Genomic DNA, 27049 nt, shown 5'->3' with positions numbered 1-27049 from the left:
AAGACATACGGGAACAAGTGTCCAAGGAGCGAAAATAGATGTAGCTGGAGCCGAGCCGATTGCCAAAATAGAGCAAGCTGGGATAGAGAGCATTGCTAAGTCCGAGGAAGTAGCCGACAAAATGGAGGGGGTAGTGACGAGGAGTGATGCTCAAGTCTTAGCAGGGCTGCGGGAGGTGACGGAGAGTAATACAGGATCCGAACAAGTTCTACAACAGCTAGGGGATCTGAAGTAGTATGTCGAAGAGATGGCAAATAACAGACCTACTGTTAGGGGAGAGGAGGAACAACGGAAACGTTTCGAGTGCAGAAACAACATAATAGTTCATGGAGTCCCTGGGAGCCAGGCGGAGGAAGCAGGGAGCAGGAAAACACACATGTTGAAGTTTGCAAATATTTGTACAGAGGTTCTAAAATTGCCAAACAACCCTCAGGATGTGAGGAGGCTAGGACATATGCAGGAGGACAAGGCTCGACCTCTCAGGATCACACTAGTGAGCGAGGAGGAGAAATGGGAGGTTATTGAGGTTATTCGGCATGCAAAAAATTTAGCAAGATATTACAGAGGGAGCAGCACAAGAAGCTCTTGCAGAGCTTGAAGCAGAGGAGGAAGGAGTCGAGGTTGAGGGGACAGGTACACATGGGTTATAGCCCGGAGGGGGGGGGGGGAGAGGGGGGGGATAGTGGCAAGTGCATCAGCACTGAGCCGGAGGGCAGTGATACACCCTCCACCCGCTATACCTTCCACCCTGAAGGAGGCACCAGCTCTACCTCTTACCCTGCGGGAGGCACCAGCTCTACCTCCTACCCTGGGGGAGGCACCAGCTCTACCTCCCATCCGGGAAGAGGTGAGCGCCGTGTAAACAATGACATTTTTAACCACACCCTGCAAAATATAATGTACTTAGCAAATGCTGCAGCTGCTGAGAATGGGCGGGGCCGGAGTTATTACCAAGAGCAGAAAAGTTACCGAGAACAAATTCCGGCTTGAATGTCATGTACATCACACTAATACTGACACATTCCTTGATAAGAGAGAGGAGTTTGAAATACTACTTTAGGTACACCAACCCGATATAGTAGGAGTTGTAGAACTGTTGCACAAGAATAGGAGAATCGACCCAGAGGAATGCGAGTTCAGTATTGACGGATATGACTTATTTACGAACATTTCTCCAGTAACTTGCAAGAGCAGTGTCGTTATCTATGCTAGGCAAGACCTTAGAACCAGCCAGGTAAGGGTACAGGGAGAAGATGTTTTTGAAGAATCAAAGTGGCGTAAAATTAAGTTGAAGGGAGGAGATGTACTTATTGTCGGGTGCATCTACAGATCCCCAAACTACAGCTTACCAAACCAAAGGAACTTAAGAGCCTTAATTTACAATGCAGCAGGCGCAACCCTAGCCACCTCCTTATCATGGGGGACTTTAACTATGGCAACATCGACTGGTGAAATGAGCACACGCCAAATGATCTAAATAACCCCGCTACTCTTTTTGTAGAAACTCCGAGAGAAAATTTTCTGATCCAGCATGTGAAAGACCCGACGCATTACAGAGGGGAGCAAACACCCAAGCCACTGGACCTCATCATAACAAATGAGGTGGGTATGGTGACCAAACTGGAACATCTAGCCCCAGTTGGCAGCAGGCCAAGGTGCAAATATTACAAGGGAAATTAGACAGGATGAAGGAGGAGATAAGGGGTATCCACTGGCCTGGCTCACTAAGGCATAAGAATGCAGACACTACACTAAATATCATAGCGGTGCTAGGACAAATCGTCGCCGGTCAATTCATCGCCGTCAATTACTCGCCGGTCAATTCGTCGCCGGTCAATTCGTCGTCAGATCAATTCTTCGCCAGGTCAATTCGTCGCCGGTCAATTCGTCGCCGTCAATTAGTCGCCGGTCAATTCGTCGCCGGTCAATTCGTCGCCGCACAATTCGACATCGGTAAATTTGATATGAATGGTTTACAATTTGAACCTAAGCTCACCTAACCTAACCTAACATTCATAGATTGCCATATAGGATTGTGCATTGCCTTGTGTTATCTATTTCTGGCTATATTTTGTTGAGTAGTGACCGTGTTATCTTGTGATTATTTCTTGATTGTCCGAGTAGAGAGATATCCTCTCTTCCGGTTGTTTGTCACCCTTGGAAATCCCTGAATAGGTTGGCCAGGACTGACGTGACTGATGACGAATTGACCTGGCGACAAATTGACCGGCAACGAACTGACCGGCAACGAACTGACCGGCAACGAACTGACCGGCAACGAACTGACCGACGACGAATTGACCGACGACGAATTGACCGGACGCCATCATAGCTAGTAAAGTAAATTATTTGATTGAGAAAACATACCCAAGACCAAACCCAGTGCCTCTAGAAATACAAGGAGACAGCTTCACATGAACCATGCGGCAGTTGACAAAGTTAAGAAGGAAACCCAGAAATTCAAGACGTGGGTCAGGTCGAACGAGGAGCAGGACAGGAGGATGTATGCAAGAGCCAGGAACCAAGCATAGGCAGAGTGTAGAGGGGCTGAAAAGGAGTTCCAGAGGCTGGTTGCAAGCGAGGTCAGGAGAAACCCAATGGCATTTTACTGCTATGTAAAGTCAAAATTAAAAACACAAGTAGGAGTATCGGATCTGAGGCGTCATGATGGTAGGTACAGAGTCTGACCAGGACAAAGCCAAGGCATTGAACAGCTTCTTTTGCTCGGTGTTCACAGGAGAGGGTGTAAACAATCTTCCTGTGTTTGTGGACAGACGGTACGACACAGCATTGACCCACATTGTGTTCACAGAAGTGATAATAAGAAATAGACTGTCAAAGCTAAAGGTTCATAAGAGTCCCAGACCAGACATAGTGCATCACAGAGTGCTGAGGGAGTTGTGCAAGAGCTAGCTGAGCCCCTGTTGATCCTGTTCAGTAAATGCCTGGATGAACAAAAGTCCCTAGTGATTGGAAAATAGCTTATGGGAGTTCTATCTTCAAAAAGGGCAAATGTCACTCCACGAATAACTCTAGACCAGTGAGCTTAACAAGCATAATACGTAAAGTACTTGAGAGCATCGGGGTACTCCTGCTTGACACAATTACTCAGCGTAATGGATATTTGGACCCAAATTCTAGATCAGGGTGGTAATATCGACAATATTTACCTAGATTTTGCCAAGGCTTTTGACAGAGTACCCCCTCTAATGCTGAAAATTAAACTGGAAGGGTATGGAATTCGGGGAAGTGTCCTAGCGTGGATAGAAGACTTTTTACATAACCACAAGCAGTGTGTGGTGGTTAATGGCACGAAATCATCATCTGTATCCGTAACAAGCGAGGTACCACAGGGCAGTGTATTGGGTCTGCTGCTGATTGTTCATGCCTAAAGCTGAACATTCCTCACAGACAAATGTTTGCAGACGTCACCAAATTATTTTGGGAAACTAAGAACCAAGCAGGCTGTGAAGAGCTGGAAAAGGATCTCCGAGAGCTTCAAGAATGGCCGAAAAAATGGCTGCCGAGATTCAATGTCGCTAAGTGTAAGAGGATGCACCTGGGACATATCAACGGTAAGGAGGCGTATCATGTCCCAACGGGATGAAGAGATCGCATTAAATGAGACAGTATGTGAAAAGGACAGAGGTGTGAACAATCAGACAAAAGTCGTGTCGCGGTTTTGACCGAAGATTAAATATAATCTATGAAACATTATGAGAGCCCCCTACCACAGGGCAGAGTGCACCAAAAGTTTTAGCCCTTCGGCATATGTTTTCACCAAATTTCACGACACGACTTTTGTCTTTGACTGTACATTGACAATGAACTGAAGTTCTTGGGCCATTGCGAGAAGAAGGTAAATCAGGCAACTAAGTTATTAGGTCTTTTAAGAAGGTCATTCAGATATCTACCTGTAGATGGTCAGTCCCTCGTAACGATCTTCAAGAGTGAAGTGCTTCCCCGCCTGGAGTACTGTCATCCCGTCTGGTCCCCGAGATATGCCAGGGACTATCAGCTGATTGAAAATCTCCAAAGGAGGGCCACCAGACTGCTGCCTGCACTGCAGCACCTCAGCTACTATAGACGGACAAGGGGAGATCTGATTGAGGTGTACAAGCATCTCAGAGGGCACTCCTCAGTTGAGTGTCCTTACCTGGAGCTGGCAGACCCTCGCCCCACAAGCGGACACAGCTCAAGGTTAACGAAGCCGCAAGTCCGGAAAACTGTGAAGGGTAACTATTTCGCAGTGATAGTTGTGAACTCTTGGAACAATCTGCTAGAGTGTGTTGTGACAGCACCGAGTGTGAACTTTTTCAAGACCAGACTTGATAAGCACTGGAGCAGGTTCAGATACATTTAGGAGCCAGTGCATGCCCAGTACTTGCCAACAGTGTGTAACAGAGACGTAACCGATCGCCCAAGTGGCTAACGAGCCGATCAATGGTGAAGAGGATAAAAGCGAAAAAAAAGCTAAGTATTAAGAGCAAAAACACTTAAGCACAAACAAATGATGTGGAAGCCTAACAGAGACTAGTTTGGCATTGCTTGGGGACGCTGTGAAGTTCCGATAGCGAGAGGTAGCGCGCCGAGCCGAGAGAGCGTAGCGCTGCCAGACGAGAGGGTGATGCGCCGTAAAAAGTAGTCCGTGACGACGCAAAAACGACGTTAAATTGAGTCGTTGGGACTTTAAACGAATTATTGGTATCTAAAGAGTAGCAACGTAGTACAGAAACAACGTTAGGTGGGGGTGACGTTATACAAGGACATACTGTATAGCTTTACATCATTCCATGTCAGGCTTTGAAATGTTTTTGAAAAGTCACTTGTCCTACAGAACAAGTACAGTACCACAAAAATTTTACTAGTCCTGCTGGTAAAAATTATCCAAAACACAGCTAAGGATTACTGTATCAGATGATTAACTTCCTAGAGAATAAGAGAATAAGACTTGATTGCATGAAAAAGGGCTTTTTCAATCAGGTTAATTTCTAAGTTACTTTCTTCAACAAATTAATATGCATTTGTCCGTGTGGTTAAGTACACAAAATAAATTCCTTTACCCTATACATGGATGAGCACAAAAAGGAAGTTACTTGCCCAGTTGGATGAATGTACTGTACAAAAGAAAGTCATTTGCCCAGGTGAAGGAATATACCGTACAAAAGAAAGTCATTTGCCCAGGTGAAGAAATATACTGTACAAAAGAAAGTCACTTTCCCAGGTGAAGGAATATACTGTACAAAAGAAAGCCACTTGCCCAGGTGAAGAAATATACTGTACAAAAGAAAGTCACTTTCCCAGGTGAAGGAATATACTGTACAAAAGAAAGCCACTTGCCCAGGTGAAGAAATATACAGCTAGACCCCGACTTACGACGGGGTTAGGGACCCAAATCCAGGTCGTAAGTCCGACATGGTCGTAAGTCCGACATGGTCGTAAGTCCGACAGATAAAGAAAAAAAAAAAAAAAATTAAATAAATAATCTACAATGAAATAAAGTACAGTAAAAGTAATGAATAATGAGGAATGGATACAGTACAGTGAAAGTAATAAATAATAAGGAATGGTTACAGTGTGACTGAGCACTTACCTTTAATGTAGTCAGCTGAATGCACATGGGGCCCCATAATTTTCTAATTATACATGGAGACTACATTAACTGGAAACGTTTCGGTATAGAAAATGCGTGTCATTTGGAAAAAAAAAAAAAAAAAAAAACATTTAATAAAAAATCTGAGGCGGTCGTAAGTCCCGACGGTCGTAAGTCGAAGCAGTCGTAAGTCGGGGTCTGTCTGTACTGTACAAAAGAAAGTCACTTTCCCAGGTGAAGGAATATACTGTACAAAAGAAAGTCACTTGCCCAGGTGAAGGAATATACTGTACAAAAAGAGTCACTTGCCCAAGTGGATGAATATACTGTACAGTAAAAGGGAAAGTCATCGGCCCAGGTGGATAACTATACAGTACTTCACAAGGGAAAGTAACTTGCCCAGTTAGATGAATATACAGTACAAAAGAAAGTCACTTGCCCAGGTGAAGGAATATACTGTATGCTCCCCAAGTTCGCGGATTTTTACTTCACGGTTCTCAGTTATTCGCAGATGACACCCTGGATGTATCCAAGAATGTCTGTGGGTAGTTTTAAAGTTGCCAACATTTTCGTGGCTTAGACAGGGAGCCATTCATTCTAGAGACAGTAATTTCCTTTACCTGTAGTATTGTAAATATGTGTTTGTGTGTAGACACACATACAACACAGACAAAAAAATAATAATTGGAAAAACGTCTCGCAAATAATCAGAAACAAATTTATTAAAAATGTGAGTCTACCCTCAAGTCCATGCTTTATTACTATATTAAGAGAGCATGGACTTGTGGGTAGACTGTCACATTTTTAATAAATTTGTTTGATTATTTGCGAGAAGATTTTCCAATTATTATTTATTTGTACAGGTAAAAGAAATAATTGTCCTAAAGGCAAACACAAAGGGAATATACAAACCTTTGTACACAAGTAAAAATGTATCCCCCCCCCGTCTGCAAATATTATTCGCGGATTTGGTGATTCGCGACCATTTTGAGAACCTAACCCCCATGAATTTGGGGGCCCCCTGTACTGTACAAAAAAGTCACTGGCCCAGGTGGATGAGCAGTTTGAGCACACAAGGTAAAGTAATTTATCCAATAAGTAGACAAGCATAAGAGGGAGGATAAAGCCAGTTGCCCAGGTGGATAAGTATACACAGATGAGTCACTTACCCACACATAAGGAAAAGCATCTTGCCCTTACAAGTAAATATGAGTTCAGGTGAGGACTTTCTGGGCCCGACTCTTAATTATTACAACAGGGTTTTAATTTCCCATGGGTGGATATGTTATCCAAGAATGTATAAATATAAAAGGATCATATGTTATGAAGGCTGCCAATCCCATAATTAACTGATCAAGCCTTGAAAAGTCACAAGACCCTCAATTGATCAGAAAAAGTATAGTGCACATCAAAAATATGACATTACTCATTATGCTTATTATAGTTTATGGCATAAGCGTCTCACTCATAGTTCAAAATTACCTGTCTTGGAGGAGATTCAATTATAGCAACAGCCCAATAGTTAAACACAGTACCCATAAAGTACATGGGTAACATTGCCACTCTGTTCATGCTGCATTTGAAGACTCACACATATCAGAACTTGTTGCAAAATTACTCATCACATGCAATACTGTAATAATAGATAATGGTCAATCTTCATATATCTGTCAATCTTGAGAGTCTGTGGCCATCAAATATAACTATGACAAACTAAATCTAAAGATAAATTTAATCTGAACAAATTATTCAGATAATTAATTATCACCTGGTGATGCTAAAAAGGAGTGCAGAGGCCAAATGGATACAGCTTTCATCTCCTGTCCCAAGGGCCGCTGGTTTGACCCTGGGGCACTCCCATTCCACCCAGCTGTAAATGCGTACCTAACTTTACAGCTGGAAAAGTGAAAGCAGTCAAGAGCAGTGCTGGCCAAGCTATGTCTGCACACTGAAGGCTTAGTATGCAGTGGGTTGTATCCACACTGCAACTAATGGGCAATCATGCTTATGGGACCCACTTCCAATTTTATTCAGTTTTACAAAATCTTCAAAAAGATTAAAAAATAGGTATCATCACCTGGTTGCTATGGACTCTAAACCAATCATATAAAGCACTAAAATGTATCAAACAAAAATTACTAAATTCAAATGATAACATTCTCCAAGTTCATAAGTAACACTCACAGTATGCAATGGACACAAAATGATTGATCATAATACATCCAGGTTAACCCTTTCACTACAGATGCCAGATTTGACATTCCATTTGGCTAACGTCAGACAATTTTATTCAGTTGACAGGAGAACCCGTACACAAGAGGTTAAAACCTTAGCCTTTAGACAGGTAAACTAAAAAACAGTAACTCTTATATGATAGTATATGAGTCACATCACATAGTTGGCTACAATGTATACACAGCCAATAAAAAGAACATTGTCTATCTACCATCTTTACTCCTCTCCCACTTATATGTAAAGTGGATCAAGGGATAAAAACCCTCAAAGTAAAGAGGGAGACAATAAGGGAAGTGAGAAAAAGGCACACACACACACACACACACACACACACACACTTGTTTATACAGTATTCTCAACTTACAGTGGGGGATCCGTCAAGCTCAGATAACAATGGAGGGGAGGATGTGTGCAGCTCAAGGTCATTGTGAGAAGTTGAGGGCATTGGCTGATCTACTGACGATTTTGATGCTGAGGTTTTCTTAAAGAACATGGTGATGGGAAGCTGTCGTTGTTGTTTCTTAAGCTGCTGGAACATATTCTTATACTGAGCCATAAGGCTTGTAAAACTTCATGAGAAGTTGATGCTGCGCTCCATAGAGGGGTCATACTCAAACACTAAGTTTTTCAAGTGCTCAGCCACCTGAAACACTAAACTAAACTTGTTTATATCCCAACATGCTGGCTCTTCTTGTTCTTCTTCATCAGCGTCGCCGCCTTCTTCGTCCGCTCTCACTATTTCCTCCAACTCAGCATCAGTCAGAGTTTCCCTGTGCCCCTCAATTAACACCTCGATTTCCTGCTTGACCATGTCTTCAAACCCATCACCTCCTACAGCCCTGGCCACCTTCACGATGTGCTTTACTTCAGAGTCGACCGTAGGGAATCCTTTGAAGTCATGCACACAGTCACTCCACAGTGCCCGACAACACAAATTAACCATCTCTAGTTTCAGTGCACCCATGGCCTCCTTCGCAAAACTGATGCAATTGGCAATGATGAAATCCTTCCAGCATGCCAAACACTCTTGTTAGTGCCGTCCTCCATGGCGTTGAGAATGCGGACGAAGGTGAGGCATGTGTATACTGCCTTAAAGCACCGAATAATGCCCTGGTTGAGAGGCTGGAGATGGTGTTGGGTAGAAGGAATACTACCTTGACATCATCGTGTGCGAATTTTATGGCATCCAGGTGGCCTGGTGCGTTGTTAACGACCAGCAAAACCTTGAAAGGCAGGCCCAGCTTCTCTAGGTAGCTCTTTAACTCAGGGATAAAACATTTGTGGAACCACTCAAGGAAAAGCATTGCTGTCACCCAGACTTTCTTGTTTGACTGCCAGTAGACAGGGAGGAAATGATTATTTTTTCCACTTCAGAGCATGAAGGTTGACAGACCTATAAATCAAGCCCGGCTTTATCATATGCCCACCCTGCTGCGTTACCACATAGCAGGATGGTGACGCAGTCCTTTGCAGCCTTGAACGCAGGGGCCTGCTTCTCAGACTTGGAAATGTAGGTTCTGGTTGGCGTTTTCTTCCAAAACAAACCTGTTTTGTCAGCGTCGAAGACTTGCTCTGGAAGATATCCATTTTCCTAAATCAATTTCCTGAATTCTTCTGGGAACACCCGTGCAACTGCCTCGTCCGCCAATGTCAATTCGCCAGTGAGTTATATCTTTCAGGTTAAAACGCTTCCTGAAACTGTTGAGCCAACCTGCACTGGCTTTAAAATTCTTCTCAGAGTTGGTGGATGCTTCGCCCTTAGGAACCTCGGATTTATTCATTGCCGTCTCCCTGAGCACGTTGCCGTCGATGGAGACACGTTTTTGGTTCATATCTTTCACCAAGGTGTTTAATGCCTTCTCCACCTTTACTAGAGTTACGTCTCTAACCTGGCTAGTCACCTTAGCAGTAAATGAGGCACTTGTAGACACGGTTTCACGAATTTCTCTCTCCCGAATCTTGATGGCTCTCACGCTGGATTCGTTCCGCCCGTACCTCAGTGTCACAGCAGCAATTGACATGCTGCCTTTTATTAAGTCTAACACAGCCACTTTTTCTTCCAGGGTCATCACAGAGCATTGTTTCTTCGCTGGAGGGCCAGAGGCAGAGGTTGGCTTGTGTTTGGGCATTATGAACGAGTATGAGAGAGGTTTAAGCGCACTAAATTGACACACACGAGAGGCAACTGTTATTCCGATGATACACCCGCGGCAACTGAGACAGACAGAGGTGACCAGGTGAGATGGCAGGGTGGTGCGTTTGGCAGGCTTGCGACCCATTTTGAAAGTTTTGAGCTTGAAATTGAAAATTGTAACAATTTTAATTCACATATACAGACAGACCCCGACTTACGACTGCTACAACTTACGACCGTCGGGACTTACGACCGCCGCAGATTTTTTATTAAAAAAAAAAAAAAATTTTTTTTTTTTCCAAATGACACGCATTTTCTATACCGAAACGTTTCCAGTTAATGTAGTCTCCATGTATAATTAGAAAATTATGGGGGCCCCATGTGCATTCAGCTGACTACATTAAAGGTAAGTGCTCAGTCACACTGTAACCATTCCTTATTATTTATTACTTTCACTGTACTGTATCCATTCCTCATTATTCATTACTTTTACTGTACTGTATTTCATTGTAGATTATTTATTTAAAAAAAAAAAAAATTTATCTATGTCGGACTGTCGGATTTACGACCATGTCGGACTTACGACCTGGATTTGGGTCCCTAACCCCGTCGTAAGTCAGGGTCTATCTGTAGTTGAAACCGCGTAAGAAAAATACGCTTAAGTTGCAAGTCTACTATATAAACATCACATAGTTTGCACAAGAGATAAAATTCGAGTACAAAGTGAGTACTGTATTACGTTGCTCACGATTATGGTTTTTTCACAGGAAAAAGTCTATGTAACTAACCCCAGTGGCCAGGATATTATGTACTGTATTTTTGGTGTCTTTTTATATCATTGTCGTTTTTATACATTTAGTACATTCGCCGGAAGATTCGGACAATCAGCTTTTTCAGACAGGAGGGTCCCCCCTTTTAGTCTGGATCTTCAAGGGGTCACTATCTTTAAATTATATTCTCTGTGAACTCAAGGTTACTCATTTATTATTATACAATTGATTTATATTCCACTTGAATAGAGAGGGAGAGTGACTAGTCAGCTGGAAAGTTGGGGAGGAAAGAAAGAACTCAGATTTACAGTACAATAGTTAAAAATTCCTACCTTAATGAATGACCGTAAAATATGAACTTGGAATAGAACAGATTTCTCTACAATTCAGGTTACCAGAACAAAAAGGGATATGAATGAGGGAGGTGTATGGTGTGTTTCGAATAGCAGAGGATACAAATTGTAAAGGGGTGAAATGGGTGAAGAGAGGTACAAGGAGATGATCTGGACAAGTGGTAGGATGCAGGAGAAGAAGACAGTAAAATGGGATGTATAAGTGTAAAGTAGCAGTAGGTGTATGAGGTATGGGAGTGATTGCCTACACTGTGAAAGGGAAAGGTGGAACAATACATGATTAAAGAGAGAACAGGAGAGGGGATCAAAGGAATACAAATGAAAAAAGATGTGCAGTGACACTACAGACTGAAGGCTCTTCTGTTGCTGCCATCTCCCTTAAAGTGAAGCTCCCTCAAGGACTGAAGCATTGTAGAAAATATAACACCAAAATTTTGAGAATTGATCAACTAACCAACAGATGCTTGGAGGAACTTTGAACCAATCCGTGAGTCCCTGCCCACAGCTGTTGCCACTTGAGAAACATCTGCACCAGTGGCTTCACACACAGCAGAGATGGCATTGATGCTTGACACACGTTGAGCAAGAAAAGCGTTTGATGCCTGGGGATAAAAAGGAAGGATTACTTTTGGAAATCTCATTTCATAATTGAATCAGGAAAAGAAAAGAAGACGTGTATTTTACTCATTAAATCTGTGGATTGTAACGTCACCTAACCTTATATTAATGGTTGGCACTTACCGTATTTTACGACATATGACGCACCCCCATTTCAGCAGGGGATATTTAGGAAAAAACTAGTGTGTTTACCTCATGTAGCCAAAGTTTTCTTAAAATAATAGTAGAACCTCTATACACCCGACTTCAATACACTGGAATTTGCTTTTTTGCAGATTCTCTGAGGTGCTTTGAATCGCCCCAATATTTACTAGAAATATTTTAAAATGAGTGCATTCATATCTTGCGATGATATTTGAGTAGTCTCTCCTCGACTTACGACAACCCAGACATACAACGGCCATGGTCACACAAAATATTTTTCACATTACGTATTTTCGAGTCCCAACGTTAGTGATCGCTCTGTGTACTGACAAAAAATTTTTTTGTAATTCCCTTTAAAAAGGCTGGCAAGCTTAAAAGTGAGAGTTCTCGTGATGCTGAGAAGAAAGAGACGCCCATTTTAGAATTTCTATGTATTATTTTCGCCTTTTTGACTTACGACCTGGTCATCAGGACGGAACCCCGTCGTAAGTCGAGGAGAGACTATCTAAATTACCTTAAAGCAATAGTGTATATTACCATAAACAGAATGATACCATTGTTGCCTCACACACACACACTTAAAAAAAAAAATTCATACAGTACATCTGAATTTGAAAAGTTTTCCAAGTAGCTTAATAATACAGTCATGTGCCGGTTAACGTCCTAGATACGTTCTTGAAAACGTGACGTTAACCGAAATGGACGTTGTCCGACCATCACAAACTTTGTATTTATACTTACGTGTATGTGGAATACTATATACGTACATATACACTTTTACTGTAAAATCACTACTGTAATGTGATACAGGCAATTAATTTTTATCTCTTGTGCAAAATAAATGACGTTTATATTAAAATTATTCACTTTTACAAGGATTCCAGCAACGCCGGGCAGATGGGGGAGAGAGAAAGTGCGAGGGGGCGTGGGGGGAGGGGAGGTAGTACGTTTGACAGTTGGCACAGGCCCAGGTCTAACACATGTATATTTATCAGTTCTTAAGTGACTAAGCTTCTCTCTTATAAAAAGCCAGTGAAATGACCTGGGTGAATATAATCAACATTGCTGGGATTCTTGTAACATACTGATTAATTTGAATATAAACATGCTATAATTTGCACTAGACAAAACAATTTTAGTACCGTAAACAAATTAGTACATGTGCACTCCAGCTTTGCACTAAGGTCATTTATTTCTATTACGTTTCTTTTAGTATGGTGTGTGCATGTAAATGGATGAAAATAAATGAAGAAAATCTATGTAAATCTACCCAAAAATACAGTTGAAAAACTTTTTTATAAAATGTACTACAGCACTGTACACTAATGTACAACAATTTTATCTCTTGAGCAAAATGTATGTTGTTTATATTCAAATTATTGGCTGTCTTGCAAGGATTCCAGCAATGCAAATTATAATCTCCTAACTTTAGTCTGAGATATTATATAAGATAAAAACCGTAAGCCTACAAGCCTGGCTGGGGGGGGGGAAGGCCACGGGAGGGAGGGAGGGGGGTGGAGGGTTGAGGTGATAAGTTTGAGCGAAGGTCTCTGTGTGTTTATTTAACAGTCCTACTAAGCTTCTCTCATTTTAAAATGCCAGTGATATGACCTAGGAGAATATAATTAACATAGCTGGGATTCTTGTAAGATACTGATTTATTTGAATATAAACATGTAATTTGCACTAGACATAACAATTTTAGTACCGTAATCAAATTAGTACATGTGCACTCCAGCTTTGCACTAAAGTCATTTACAGTATTTCTTTTACGTTTCTTTTAGTATGGTGTGTGCATGTAAATGTATGAAAATAAATGAAGAAATTTATGTAAATCTACCCAAAAATACAGTAGAATTTTTTTTTATAAAATGTACTACAGTATTGTACACTAATGTACTACATTTTTTATATCTTGAGCAAAATATATGACGCTTTTATTCAAATTAATCTCTGTCTTGCAAGGATTTCAGCAATGCAAATTATATTATCCTAACTTTAGTCTGAGATATTATATAAAATAAACATAAAGAAATCACCAATCTTTTATCTTGAACACGAGGGTGGTGGGAAGGGGGCGGGGGTGAGGTGACAGAATGTCTGGCGTTTGTTTGTTTATTTATTTATTTGAGATAAGATTTGACAGTTGGCGCTGAAGGCCTGCCTGCGTGTTTATTTATCATTACTTAAGAGTGACTAAGCTCTTCTCATAATTTGCCACCCAAATGACCTGGGTGAATATAACTTATATTGGTGGGATTCTTTAAGATATAATCCAGTCTCATCCACATTGAATATTTGCTCAGGCAAATAATTCCCTTCCACAATCACATCTAACTCCTCCTTAAAAGCTTCGGCAGCACCAACATCGGCACTAGCTGCCTCTCCACTCGCCTTAACATTGTGTAGACTGTAGCGTTTTTTAAATCTATCAAACCACCCATGACTTCCTGTAAAGGTTTGATCACATTCATCTCCTGCCTGCTCCTTCAGGCTTTGGAACAGGCTTCTTGCTTTAGCCTGTATGGTTAGAACACTTAAGGGTACACGCTTCTGTATCTGATCTTCTATCCATATCACCAATAATTTTTCCATATCGTGGATAGGACCTTGTCTTTTCTTTGATATTATAGTTCCCTTTATAGGTGTTGTTCCTTTCACTACTTCACGAATAAGTTCCTTGTCCTTCAGAATAGTGGATATAGTCGAGTGTGAGAAACCTAGGTCGCGTGAGATTGTTGCTACTTTTTTTCCATTCTCATACTGTGTTATTATCTTCAGTTTCATCTCAAAAGTAATTGCCTGTCTCCTTTTCCTTGGAGCACCACCGGCACTCTCACTTTTACGCTTTCCAGTCATTATAAAGTCAATTAAATACGGTAATAACGAAAGTTCACAGCGCGATCAGTATAGGATACGAAAGCCAAACACAAACAAAGCGCTCCACTGAGTGAGTGTACCCACGAGGCGACCCAAGACGCCCCTCCCTCTCGCCCGGGACGGAAACGTTTCGGTATAGAAAATGCGCGCGTCAGTTAAAGGATGAAAATGCATAATTAGTATGTACAGTATTACCCCGCCTAACGCGGTTTCACTTAACACGTTTTATCATATACGCGGTGCCTCGCCAGAGCTGAACTTTCACTTAACACGGATTTTTTCATCATATACGCGGTGAGTGTCCGGCTCGAGAGCTATTTTTAGATTTGCCCCACCCTCCACCCTGCCTGACTGCCTGTTTTAGCTCATAAAATTCATACAAATTACCCAGCCAGAATATAATTTACATTGCTGGAATTCTTATAATTTGGTGATCATTTTGAATATAAACATCATATATTTTGCATTAAACATACAAATTTTAGATAAAATTTTTCTCAGAGTAACTATGTTATCTTTTGTGCAAAATATATGACATTTATATTCAAAATATTCCTGGTCTTACAAGGAATCCAGCAATGTCAATTATATTATCCTAACTTTAGTTTGAGGTATTATTTATTAAAATTTAGTGGTTATCCCACACATCTCCTTGGGACGGTTGGTGGGGGGTGGGGGGGAGGGAGGGACCGACCGACCATCTGTTACCCCGTGAAGAATTATTATTTTTTTTATTAACTGAAGATATTTGTTTTAGCTCATAAAATTCATACAAATTACCCGGTCAGAATATAATTTACATTGCTGGAATTCTTATAATTTGGTGATCATTTTGAATATAAACATCATATATTTTGCATTAAACATACAAATTTTAGATAAAAATTTTCTCTAGGTAACTATGTTATCTTTTGTGCAAAATATATGACATTTATATTCAAAATATTCCTGGTCTTACAAGGAATCCAGCAATGTCAATTGTATTATCCTAACTTTAGTTTGAGGTATTATTTATTAAAATTTAGTGGTTTTCCCCCAAAAATTTCTCTGAGAGGGAAGAGCCGGCAGTGTAGTGTGAGAGGGGGAGGGAGTTGAGTCCATTATTTGAATGGACATTAACTTGGCGACTGTATTTCTCTATTTCTCTTAAGTATTAATTGTGTGCATGTACCATCATAAAATTAAGATGTTATTTTTACTACAACATAGGTATGTGCCTTCAAAAAGTGGAGTTTGGGGGTCGGGCCGGTTTCTATTGGAATTAATCCCATATGTTCTGTTGTTCACTTAACGGACCCTCTGGGTTCAATTGACGTTAAGTGGGGTACTAACTGTATATGTATATATATATATATATATATATATATATATATATATATATATATATATATATATATATATATATATATATATATATATATATATATATATATATATATATATATATATATATATATATATATATATATATATATATATATATTTTTTTTTTTTTTTTTTTTTTTTTCTTATCCTGTTCTGGTTCTGTTCATAAGTTGCCATCAAGTAATTGTAGCTAATTCACACATGCAGTGGAAATGGCTGTAAAACATTGATTATGATAATATGCAAGACAACCCCCTAAAGGCAGATCTTCCCACCTCATATACCTCTCTGGTTAAAATAATATTATCCCAAAGGATAGGCCGAGTTACTTACACTGAGACCTACTGTAGAACGACCCTTGACTGTGTGGAAAAGGTCAGTGCCACAAACAACTACCAACTAAACTTGAAATATGATTACGAAGACAATCAAATAAAGGCCTGCATCCTAATTTCTAGTGCATGATTCATGTGGCCCTGGCTTACCCAGGGGACAGAGGAAAGTTTGGGGAATACAATGCAATACATAATATGATTCAGCGATATATGGCTCTCAGCAGGTTATGGTCGGAAGCTCCTCATATATATGCACCAAAATACTTATCAAATATTTGTATATGCACTCCAGTCTTACTAGAGTAAATCAGGCATCACCCTCACCCTCGTAAATACTCATGATCACACTCAAGTCGTCTGGAATAGTATATTACATCATGATTACATTAGTCAATTCGGTTACCACAGACCAACCTACATCGTCTTATGCTTTCAGCATTTCTGCAGTTATCCCACAGCTTCCAGCCTCCTTTACAGTCTTCATTTTGTTATTTTGTTGATTGCTTTTTTCTCTGTACAGTGATCCCTCGGTTAACGAGCGCCTCGGTTAACGAGATTTTGGTTAACGAGTTACCTTCCATAAGATTCTTAACTTCGGTTAACGAGCAATCCCTCGATTAACGAGTTTCTTACGAGCTGACCTGAACATGTTTTTGCTTGCACTTGGCGGTCAACCAGCTGTAGTAATAGTCCGCCAATACAGTAATCGGTTCTAGGGCTTAAATTCCTTACTATTTTAGTAAATATCAAGATGTTTACACTATTTAGTAATTTTAAAAGTTAATTAAATTATTTAGTCAATTTAACAATTATTGAACATAATTGAAGGTAATGAAACTAGTTTTATGCGCTCCATCCAGCCTGGCAACACACCAAACAAGCGTTAGTCTCTGTCTTTTCAGTGGAGGTAACATCTTGCTTGAGACTCTCTTCAACTAAATGCTTTTTTCTGTTTCCAAGCAAATTATTGGTCATTTTGAAATTTATTTTACATATTGACAATATATAGTGCAGTGCAGTGTTATTTTAAAGAAAATATTCTTTATTTACAGCAAGTTTAAACTTAAAATATCACGTGTTGAGATTGTTTGAATCCAGCATGGGGCCAAAGAGATCAAGAAAAGCGATTTCAATCCAAACCAAGCAGGAAATTATAAAAAAAAAAATGAAAAAGGCATTAGAACAAATGCGCTATGCAAAGAATATAGCATGTCGACATCAACTGTGTCGACAATTCTTGCACAGAAAGACAAATTTAAAGAGGTGAAAGTGAGAGACAAATCTACCAGTGTTTAAAACTAGATCCCTAATTGCAGAAACTGAGAGGTTACTTCTCATCTGGATTAAGGGAAAAACAGATGAAAGGTGATTCAGTTTCTACTGAATTTATTTGTGAAAAAGCCAGGGAGATATACAAACATTTAAAGACAGATCAACCTGGTTCTTCAGGCACAGAATTTGAAGATTTTAGGGCCAGCAAAAGGCTGGTTCGAAAAATTTAAGAAAAGAAGTGACATTTTCAGTGTTATTAGGCATGGTGAGGCTGCTAGTGCTGATAAGGAAGGGGCAGCAAAGTTTTTAGTGGAGTTTAAAGAACTGGTGGAAGAAGAAAATTATCTTCCACAGCAAGTGGACGAAACTGGGCTGTTTTGGAAAAAGATGCCCAAAAGAACATTCATCACCAGAGATGAAGCCTCTTTACCTGGGCATAAACCCATGAAAGACCGTCTCATTCTATTGCTTGGTGCCAATGCTTCAGGGGATTTCCGACTGAAGCCCATGCTTGTCTACCACTCTGAGAACCCCAGGGTGTTCAAGCAACAAAAGGTGGTAAGAGGACAACTTGGAGTTTATTGGAAGTCCAACCGTAAGGCATGGGTGACAAGACAGCTCTTTAATGAATGGGCTGTTGAGGTGTTTCGCCCTTCTGTAAAGAGCTACCTAACCACCAATAAACTCCCTTTATAGGCTTTTCTTCTCATGGATAATGCCCCTGGGCATGACCCTCAACTTGCCAGAACTTTGGAGTATCAATTTGACTTTGTGAAAGTGTTGTTTTTGCCTCCCAACACTACATCAATCATACCTGTACAGCCAATGGACCAGAATGTGATCAGCAACTTCAAGAAGTTGTACATGAAGAAAATGTTTAGGAGGTGTCATCAGGCAACTTCCACTGATCCTGAACTAACACTGGCATAGTTCTGGAAGACACAATTCAACATCCTGGAGGCTGTAAAATTGATTGGGTCATCATGGCAAGAAGTCTCCACTAGATCCCTCAATTCTTCATGGAAAGCACTGTGGCCATCAGTAGTCCATGATTTTGAGGGATTTGAGGAAGAAACAGAGTTGGACTAGGAGATTGTGTCCATTGGTCAGTCATTGGGCCTTGAAATGGAGGAGGATGATGTCGAAGAGCTTGTGACGTCTCATGAGGAGGAACTTACTCCTGAAGACTTGAAGCAACTGGATGAGATGTTAGTGGCCGACAATGGTGAGGAGGAAAAGGAAAGTGATGACCATATGTCAACTTAAGAGTTGAAAGATGTTATTTACTACTGGGAGATGTTCAGGAAACTGGCTTCAAGGCACCCAGATGTGGAAAAATCTGAACTAACTTTGTGTCATGTTGAGGACACAATGGTCTCCTTTAAACATAAGTTAATGATGAAGAGGAGAGATGCCCCACAGACTACAATTGACACTTTCTTCAGTAAAAGGCAGAGGGAACAAGATGCTAGCCCTCAGCCTTCCACTTCAAGAAGGAGAGAGTTCATGGTGGAGAATCTGTCAGTCCAGAGGTTCCTGACATTTTCATGGAAGGTGACTCACCTTCCAAGAAGCACTAAAATGCTTCTCCTCCACCTCCACTTCCTTCTCTTCTCTTCTCCTCCTCCACCTCCCACTTCAAATTCACATCAGCATCATCATCCAGGAGCCTTCTACATACACACCTCAAAGTAAGTGTACATTTCTACCTTTTTGTTAAATTTAGGCAATTTTCGGTGAGGTGGAACCAATTAACCAAAAACTCATTGAAACAATGGTTTCGGTTAACGAGTTTTTCGGTTAACGAGCAACCTACTGGAACGGATTGTGCTCGTTAACCGAGGGACCACTGTACTGGTTCTACTACCCTAAGACTGCCCCTCTCCCATTCATACTACTCATTCAGTAATCAATTGTATTATTTTCTCCAGGCACCCCTGATTACCTCATTATAAACAACTATGTTACTAAGGTCACTTACTCACTGCTCACCAACATCATCCTTGTTTCTACCCACTATTTTCCTGCCTATTCTGAATACCTTGCATCTTGCATCTGCATTGCTCAACATCTTGCATGAAAATGGCTGGCCCTAGGGCCACTTATCCATGAATTTGTTTAAAATGTAAAAGCTGTTACCGTTGTAACAACCACACCTTGAGTTTGGCAACTGATCCACCAGTCTATTAATATCCTGGTTCCTAACTAGGCTGGGGAAACAGATGCAAATGGTGTTAAGAATCTTGTCCATACTTCCATCCTACACAGGGCCACTTACTAATGAGGCAAGTGTGTTGACCAATGCACCAAAAGTCATTTGTTCCATAATGCATACGATACACAAATTTACAGTTTCTACATACAAGATTTTCTATGGAGAACCTCTCTTTCTACACCATATACCCTTTACAATGCTTTCCAATTCACTTTGTTACTGTACAATGCACATAATCTACCCACTTACCAACTTAGAAAGTTCAGACGACCAGGTACTTGTTGTGATGATTCTTTCTGATGGGACCCAATGGTTGTAGATCCAAGTGAGTTGTGCAACAGCTTCATCACCTTCAGCTGACTCTTCCCCACCAATCAGTACACGGTCAGGATTGAGAAGGTTTTCAATAGCAGTCCCCTCAGCCAAAAATTCTGGATTAGACAGTACCTGCAGAAGTAAGAGTTTGCGTGTAAAATATTTAACTGGTTCATCTACTCTAATTAAAGTACTTTAATTTAATTTTTTAAGGGCATAACTCACATGAATGATAAGCATGATTCAATTTATAGAATACTGTATATAAATAGAGCATTAGCTAAGTGAAAGATGCTACAGGAAAACTCTTTGTAAATACTACTTTAAAGGAGTTAACAACTGCCTTTTAAGATAACAAAAGTGGGTACTGGATATAAATTATCACAATACTGTAATTAAGTGCCTTATAGGCTCAGGTTAGATCAGCAGGAAATCTTGGAGAAGCAGTAGGCCCCAGAGAGACTGCACATAGGCTCACTGGCATGTGGACACATCTTGGCACCTACCAACCACTGCCTCGCTGCTTTGCGAATTAACCTTGGTAGGTATAAGGCTACGGGAGCAAACCCCAAACGAAAAATCTGCTGTGGAGCCCCGCAACAGGCGAACATGCTTACAGAGCTCGAGTAAGACCGCAATGGCGGTATAGGTGGAAGAAGTGACCAACATGGGAACCCAACGACTACACCGGCAGATAAAGGCAATGTAAGATGGACAGGCTACAAAGGTGAATGCCAACAAATTGGGCTATCGGCTGTCCATTGCAACTCTCCCTCTCCCCAGTCGTTGCAAAAGCTTACACCAATGGATCAGGAAAAGGGAGAGCACATTGGCGGCACAGATAAGATGGTCGTTTATGCACTGGGATCTAGACAGCAATGCATTCCGCTCCTGTCTGTGCGACTGAGGAGCCCTTTCATGGAGCCACTCTGGTCACCCCACATGGGGACGGGGCTATAATAGGTCATTCGTATGTGGTCAAAAACAATCGTAATCACAGATCAGAGCACAAACAAACTATACAACCTCTTATGGTCACTGTCAGCACCCATCTGGATACTGGCACAAATGAGCGTCCTGAAAGAAGAACTGCCCTTATAGCAAAAGAGCTGGCTAGGTACTGTAAACATCGACATTTTTTTTTTTTTACAGGGATTAGTCCACCCGGGCACAGGTCACTGACCCACATCGGGGCTTGGGAAGGAAAATGAAATGATGATAATAATATTGATAATAATAATAATAATGATAATACTAACAATAATAATACTAACAATAATAATACTAACAATAACAATAACAATAACAATAACAATAATAATAATAACAATAATAATAATAATAATAATAATAATAATAATAATAATAATAATAATAATAATAATAATAATAATAATAATAATAATAATAATAATAATAATACAGTGGTCCCTCGGTTAACGAGATTTCGGTTAACGATTTACCTTCCATAAGATTCTCAACTTCGGTTAACGAGCAATTCCTCGATTAACAAGTTTTTTACGAGCCGACTTCAACATGTTTTCGCTTGCATTTGGCGGTCCACCAGCTGTAGTATTAGTCCGCCAATACAGTAATCGGTTTTAGGGCTTAAATTCCTTATTATTTTAGTAAATATCAAGAAGTTTATACTATTCAATAATTTTAAAAGTTCAATATTAACTTTTTTAGTCATTTTAACAATTATTGAACATAATTGAAGGTAAAGAAACTAGTTTCTGGCGTGCCATCCAGCCTGTTAACACACCAGACAGGCGTTAGTCTCTCTCTGTTTTCACTGGAGGTAACATCTTGCTTGAGACTCTCTTCAACTAAACGCTTTTTTTCTGTGTTCCCAAGCAAATTATTGGTCATTTTGAAATATATTTTACATATTGACAATATATAATGCAGTGCAGTGTTGATTTAAAGAAAATAATCTTGAAATACACCAAGAGAACTAAAATTTTATGGGTGAAATGGCGCCATGGGGTGACTTCTCTTCCACCCCAATGCCTTCTCTTCTTTCTTCTCCTCCATCCCCATTCTAATTCCCATCATCATCATCATCATCATCCAGGAGCCTTCTACATACACACCTGAAAGTAAGTGTACTTTTCTACCTTTTTTGTTGAATTTAGGCAATTTTCGGTGAGCTGGAACCAATTACCCAAAAACCCATTGAAACAATGGTTTCGGTAAACGAGTTTTTCGGTTAACGAGCAACCTGCTGGAACGGATTGTGCTCGTTAACCGAGGGACCACTGTAATAATAATAATAATAATAATAATAATAATAATAATAATAATAATAATAAAGAACCATAAAGAAATGCAAAAATGAAAAAATGAAAAAGTGAGAAACAATATACTTTATGTAAGTTGTGTTATCAATAGTAAGAGAAACAATTCAGACCCTGCAATTGTGTGTAAATGAGGCAGAAGTCAGATCAGCAATCTGGGACTTGGTTACAAATTTTGTGATGCCATATGGCAGCAGGGTCTACCATTAGACAACACATTATGCTTTCAATATCTTCCCAGGCGGTAGTACCTCCCTGTTTGTTAGCTACTTACTACCTGTCATAGCAGCCATTAGCGAGTCCCGACTCCAAGACGAGGGTCAACTAAAAAAAATGGGGTCAAACGACACACAACGGGGCCTGGGGGCAAAAAAGAAATTGAAAATAGAGAAGAAAGAAATTGAAAATAGACAAGAAAAAGGTTATACATGTACTGTGTTAATCTACACCACGAAGATGCCGGAAAACCAGCTTTTTAAAGTGAGACAGTTTGTATGAGTATGAAAACACAGAAGAAGGCAGAGCATTCCACAGTTTGGCGGTGTGAGGAAAGAAGGAGCTACTATAATGGGTTATTCTCATGTGACCGACATCCACAGAGAAATGGTTGGCACCGCGGGCAAGACAAGTGCTACGGGCCCACGGCCTTGCCGGGGGTACACAGGATGCCAAATCCACCGAACATTGCCCATTAAGGTACCTGTAAAAGAGTGTGTGTGAAGCAACATTGCGGCGAAGAGAAAGGGAAGAGAGATTGTCAACTAAAGGAGGAGAGTTAATAAGACGAAATGCCTTTGATTCCACCCTATCTAATAGTTGAACAGAAGAAGAGCCACCCCATATACGAGAGCAGAGCAGTACTCCAAGTTAGGACGAATGAATCCCTTATATACTTGGAGCAACTGCTCAGGAGTGAATTAGCTACGGCATCTGTACAGCATTCCCATCTTTCGGGAGGCAGCTTTAGCTATATTAAGAATGTGTGATTTCCAGGACATATTGGAGGGTATGGTGAGGCCTAACATATTTATTTCAGAATTTGGCAGGATGATAGAGTCCTGAAATATAATTGGTGGAAGATCGTCTAATTTACAAAGTGTAATTCGTAAATATTGAGTTTTATTACTATTGAACTTAACCAAGTTTGTACCTCCTCATTCAGAGATGCTGCACAGATCCGCATTGATAGAGGTAATATCAACTCTAGAAACAGATCTATTTCGAGAGTTGGAGGAAGGGGAAAATGTGAAGAAGAGTGAAGAGTAGATTCATCAACGTAAGAATGGATAGAATTAGTTGTAGTGTGAAGTAAATCATTGATAAAAAGAAGGAAGAAAGTAGGTGAAAGAACAGAACCCTGTAGGACACCACTATTGGTAGAGAAAGAGCGAGAATTCGATCCCTCGACAACAACTGCCATGGATCGGTTCTCAAGGAAGCTAGAGATTAGAAAACAAAGTGGGGGAGAGACACCAAAAGAAGGAAGTTTAGATAGCAGAGACTTAAACCATACCCTGTCAAATGCTTTGGAGAGGTCGAGGGCCACGACGAAAGTTTCTCCATAATCCCTAAGAGAGGATGACCAAAGATGGGTGCAATAGGAGAGCAGATCACCAGTAGATCTCACCTGGCAAAAGCCATACTGGTGATCCGACAAAAGAGAAAGGCATTCAAGGTGACGGAGAAAATGGGAGTTCAAGATAGTTTTGAAAATCTTAGAGAGGGATGAAGTTGGGGCAATGGGGCAATAGTTAGAGGGATTAGAATGGTTACCCTTCTTCGGAATGGGCTGAATCAAGGCATGCTTCCAAGAAGAAGGAAAAGTTTGGGTTTTGAGGCACAGGCAAAAGAGGCGAGCAAGCACAGGGGCCAGGGCTTCAGCACGGTCCCTCAGAACACGAGGGGGTATTCCGTCGGGTCTATGCGCCTTACTCACATCCAACCTGGATAACACACCGGCAACCCTGCAAGTGGAGATTATAGGAAAGTGCCTAGGTTCAGTAGGAGGTGCAGGGGTAGGAGGGATAGAGTGGGAAATGTCTAAAGTGGAATTAGAGGAGAATAAGGAGCCAAAGAGATTGGCTTTGTCAGGGGGAGAGTTGGCTATAGAGTTATCAGGTCGGAAGAGAGGAGGAAAAGAAGGAGTGCAGAAGTTGTTACAGATGTTTTGGGTTAAGGACCAGAAGGATTTACCAGAGGAAGAAATAGTCAGGACAGCAGTCTTTCTTTTTATAAAATTCGCTTGGCCTACGAAGAATAGCCTTACAACGATTCCTAGAAGTAATGAAAGAGAAGTGAGTATAAGGAGAAGAGATAGTTTCATAGCTCGATATGCCCTATCTCTCACCCTGCAAGCAAGAGAGCAGGAGCGATCAAACCATGATTGTGATGTGAAAGTTTTAGTAGAAGATGGGATAAAAGCACTCATACCACCCTGTATAACCCCAGCAATGCTGTCAGCAAATACCAAGGCTTCCCGAGTGGAAAAGCAACATTCATCCTAAGGAAAGTTGGTGAAGAATTCTCGCAAGGATTGCAAGCTTGCCCTCCGATAGTGCCATAGCTGACATTTAGAGGGGGGTGGGGGAGGTGGTCGTGCCCAGTTTGATTTAAGAGAAATAAGGTTGTGATCAGAAGACCCTAAGGGGGCAGAAATTGAATGCGAGTAGTGTGAGGGGTTAGAGGTAAAACAAAGATCAAGAATGTTAGCAAGTTGATCGTGTCGATCAGGAACACGTGTAGAGGGTTTGATTATTTGTTCCAAATCATTAAGTAGGGAAAAAGAGAGTGCCTCAGCACCACCTGGGTCATCCCTTGCAGAGTCAAGCCACTCTCTGTGATGTACATTGAGATCCCCTAGGTAGAGGATCTCGGTGTTGGGGTGTGTGGATAGCAATGACTCATGGCAAGAACTTAGATAATCAAAGAGTTCGAAATAGTTGGTAGAGTTGGAAGAACAGTATAGGAAACAAAGAAAAATATTCACAGTTGGTAGAGATATTTTGAGCCAGATGACATCATAAAGGGAAGATTCAAGATCCGTGAGTCGAGCTATAGGTGTACGTGTGTTGCAGTAGGCGCATACACCTCCCTTAGAATGGAAGGAAGTATAAAGGTTGCAGTTGGAGACTTGAAAAGGTTTGGGTGAAGCTGCTTTGGACAGTTGAAGTTCGGAAAGTAGTAAGAGGTCGGGGGAAGAGGTTATTAGATGGTGCTCCATGGAAGGAAAATTGGATCTCAGGCCGCGAAGGTTGGAAAAATTAAGTGTAAAAAAAGCCGATCCTCCAGCAACCGCAGTGGCGTCAGTTGAGGCCCCAGTAGCTTGATGATGATCAGGTTGGCCCTGGGAACCACAACCTTCCCGACCAGTGGGACCCATCCGAGAAGGCCCCGCTTCAATATTAATATCAACTGACATAGGAGAATAAAATAGAATGAATAAAACAGATCAAGAATGAGTGCGGTTATATTTGTGTTGTTGTCAATAGTAAGAGAGACAGTTGAAACCCTGCAATTGTGTGTAAATGAGGCAGAAAGATAGATCAGCAACCTGGGACTTGGTCACAATTTTCGTAATGCCATATGGCAGCAGAGTCTACCATTAAACAATACATTATGCTTCCAATATCTTCCCAGGCGGCAGTACCTCCCTACTACCTGCTGTAGAGAGAAAACGCATTTGTAGAGTTGACTATGCCAGTCTCCAATCCTTCCTACATAGGCTAACTGAAATGCCTGTTGGAATCAACGAGTGCCTCATGATGCTCCGAGTCTCACTGAATCCCTTGCGCCATGCCTTCTTCATCAATGCATATGCCTCAACACTGGATGCAGAAGATGACATCAAGGAGGCCTTTTATACCATCCTTGACAGAGTGCTAACCTCTATCCTCAGAGAAGATATGGTTGTGCTCCTTGGTGATTTCAATGCCAGAGTTGGAGGAGGTGCTGACATATGGCAGAGAATAATAGGTAGAAATGGACTACGCAAGTGTAATCCCAAAGACCTACTCCTCCTCAGCAAGTGTGCTGCACACAACTTCAGTTTCACCAACACCTTGTTTAGGCAGGCCGACAAGTTCAAGGGCTCAGGTAACACCCACGATCCAAACACTGGCATCTTATTGACTACTTCATTGTCAAAGAAGAGAATGCCGAGATGTCCTCATCACCTGTGCCATGCATTGCTTAGACCACTGCGACACTGATCATCGGCTCATCAGAGCCAAGCTCTCACTTCACGTCGCCCCAAAATGGCGAAGGAAACAAGCCTCAATAAGAGGTTTTAACACTAAGCTTCTGGAGGATCCAGCAGTAGTATATGCTTTCAGAGAGCAGCTTGAACATGAGCTGATAAACAACCTGACAACAAACAACCCAAATCCCAGTGCCAAATGGAATATTCTCAACACTCATGACAAAAACCTACAGAGACCCCCTCGGCCAAATCGAAAGAATACACCAGGACCAGTTTGATGAAAATGACCCAGAAACCAATGTACTCGTTGATGATAAATGTG

General features: G+C 41.0%; 1 protein-coding gene across 1 annotated transcript in view; it reads right to left on the bottom strand.

Moving 5' to 3' along the window:
* The window catches only part of LOC121876388 (UDP-glucose 6-dehydrogenase-like), a 56525-nt gene that overhangs the window by 24339 nt on the left and 5137 nt on the right, over positions 1–27049 (bottom strand). The window contains exons 2-3 of the mRNA XM_042381462.1: positions 20164–20361; positions 11540–11687 (exon numbers count right to left, since the gene is read on the bottom strand). Coding sequence (XP_042237396.1) covers positions 11540–11687; positions 20164–20361 — 346 coding nt within the window. The remainder of the gene's footprint in view (positions 1–11539; positions 11688–20163; positions 20362–27049) is intronic.

The sequence above is a fragment of the Homarus americanus genome, unplaced genomic scaffold (genome assembly GCF_018991925.1).
Source record: "Homarus americanus isolate GMGI-L3 unplaced genomic scaffold, GMGI_Hamer_2.0 scaffold34921, whole genome shotgun sequence".
Taxonomy (NCBI): Eukaryota; Metazoa; Arthropoda; class Malacostraca; order Decapoda; family Nephropidae; genus Homarus; species Homarus americanus.
Note: the sequence above shows the minus strand (reverse complement) of the source record. Positions and strands in the feature narration are given on the sequence as shown.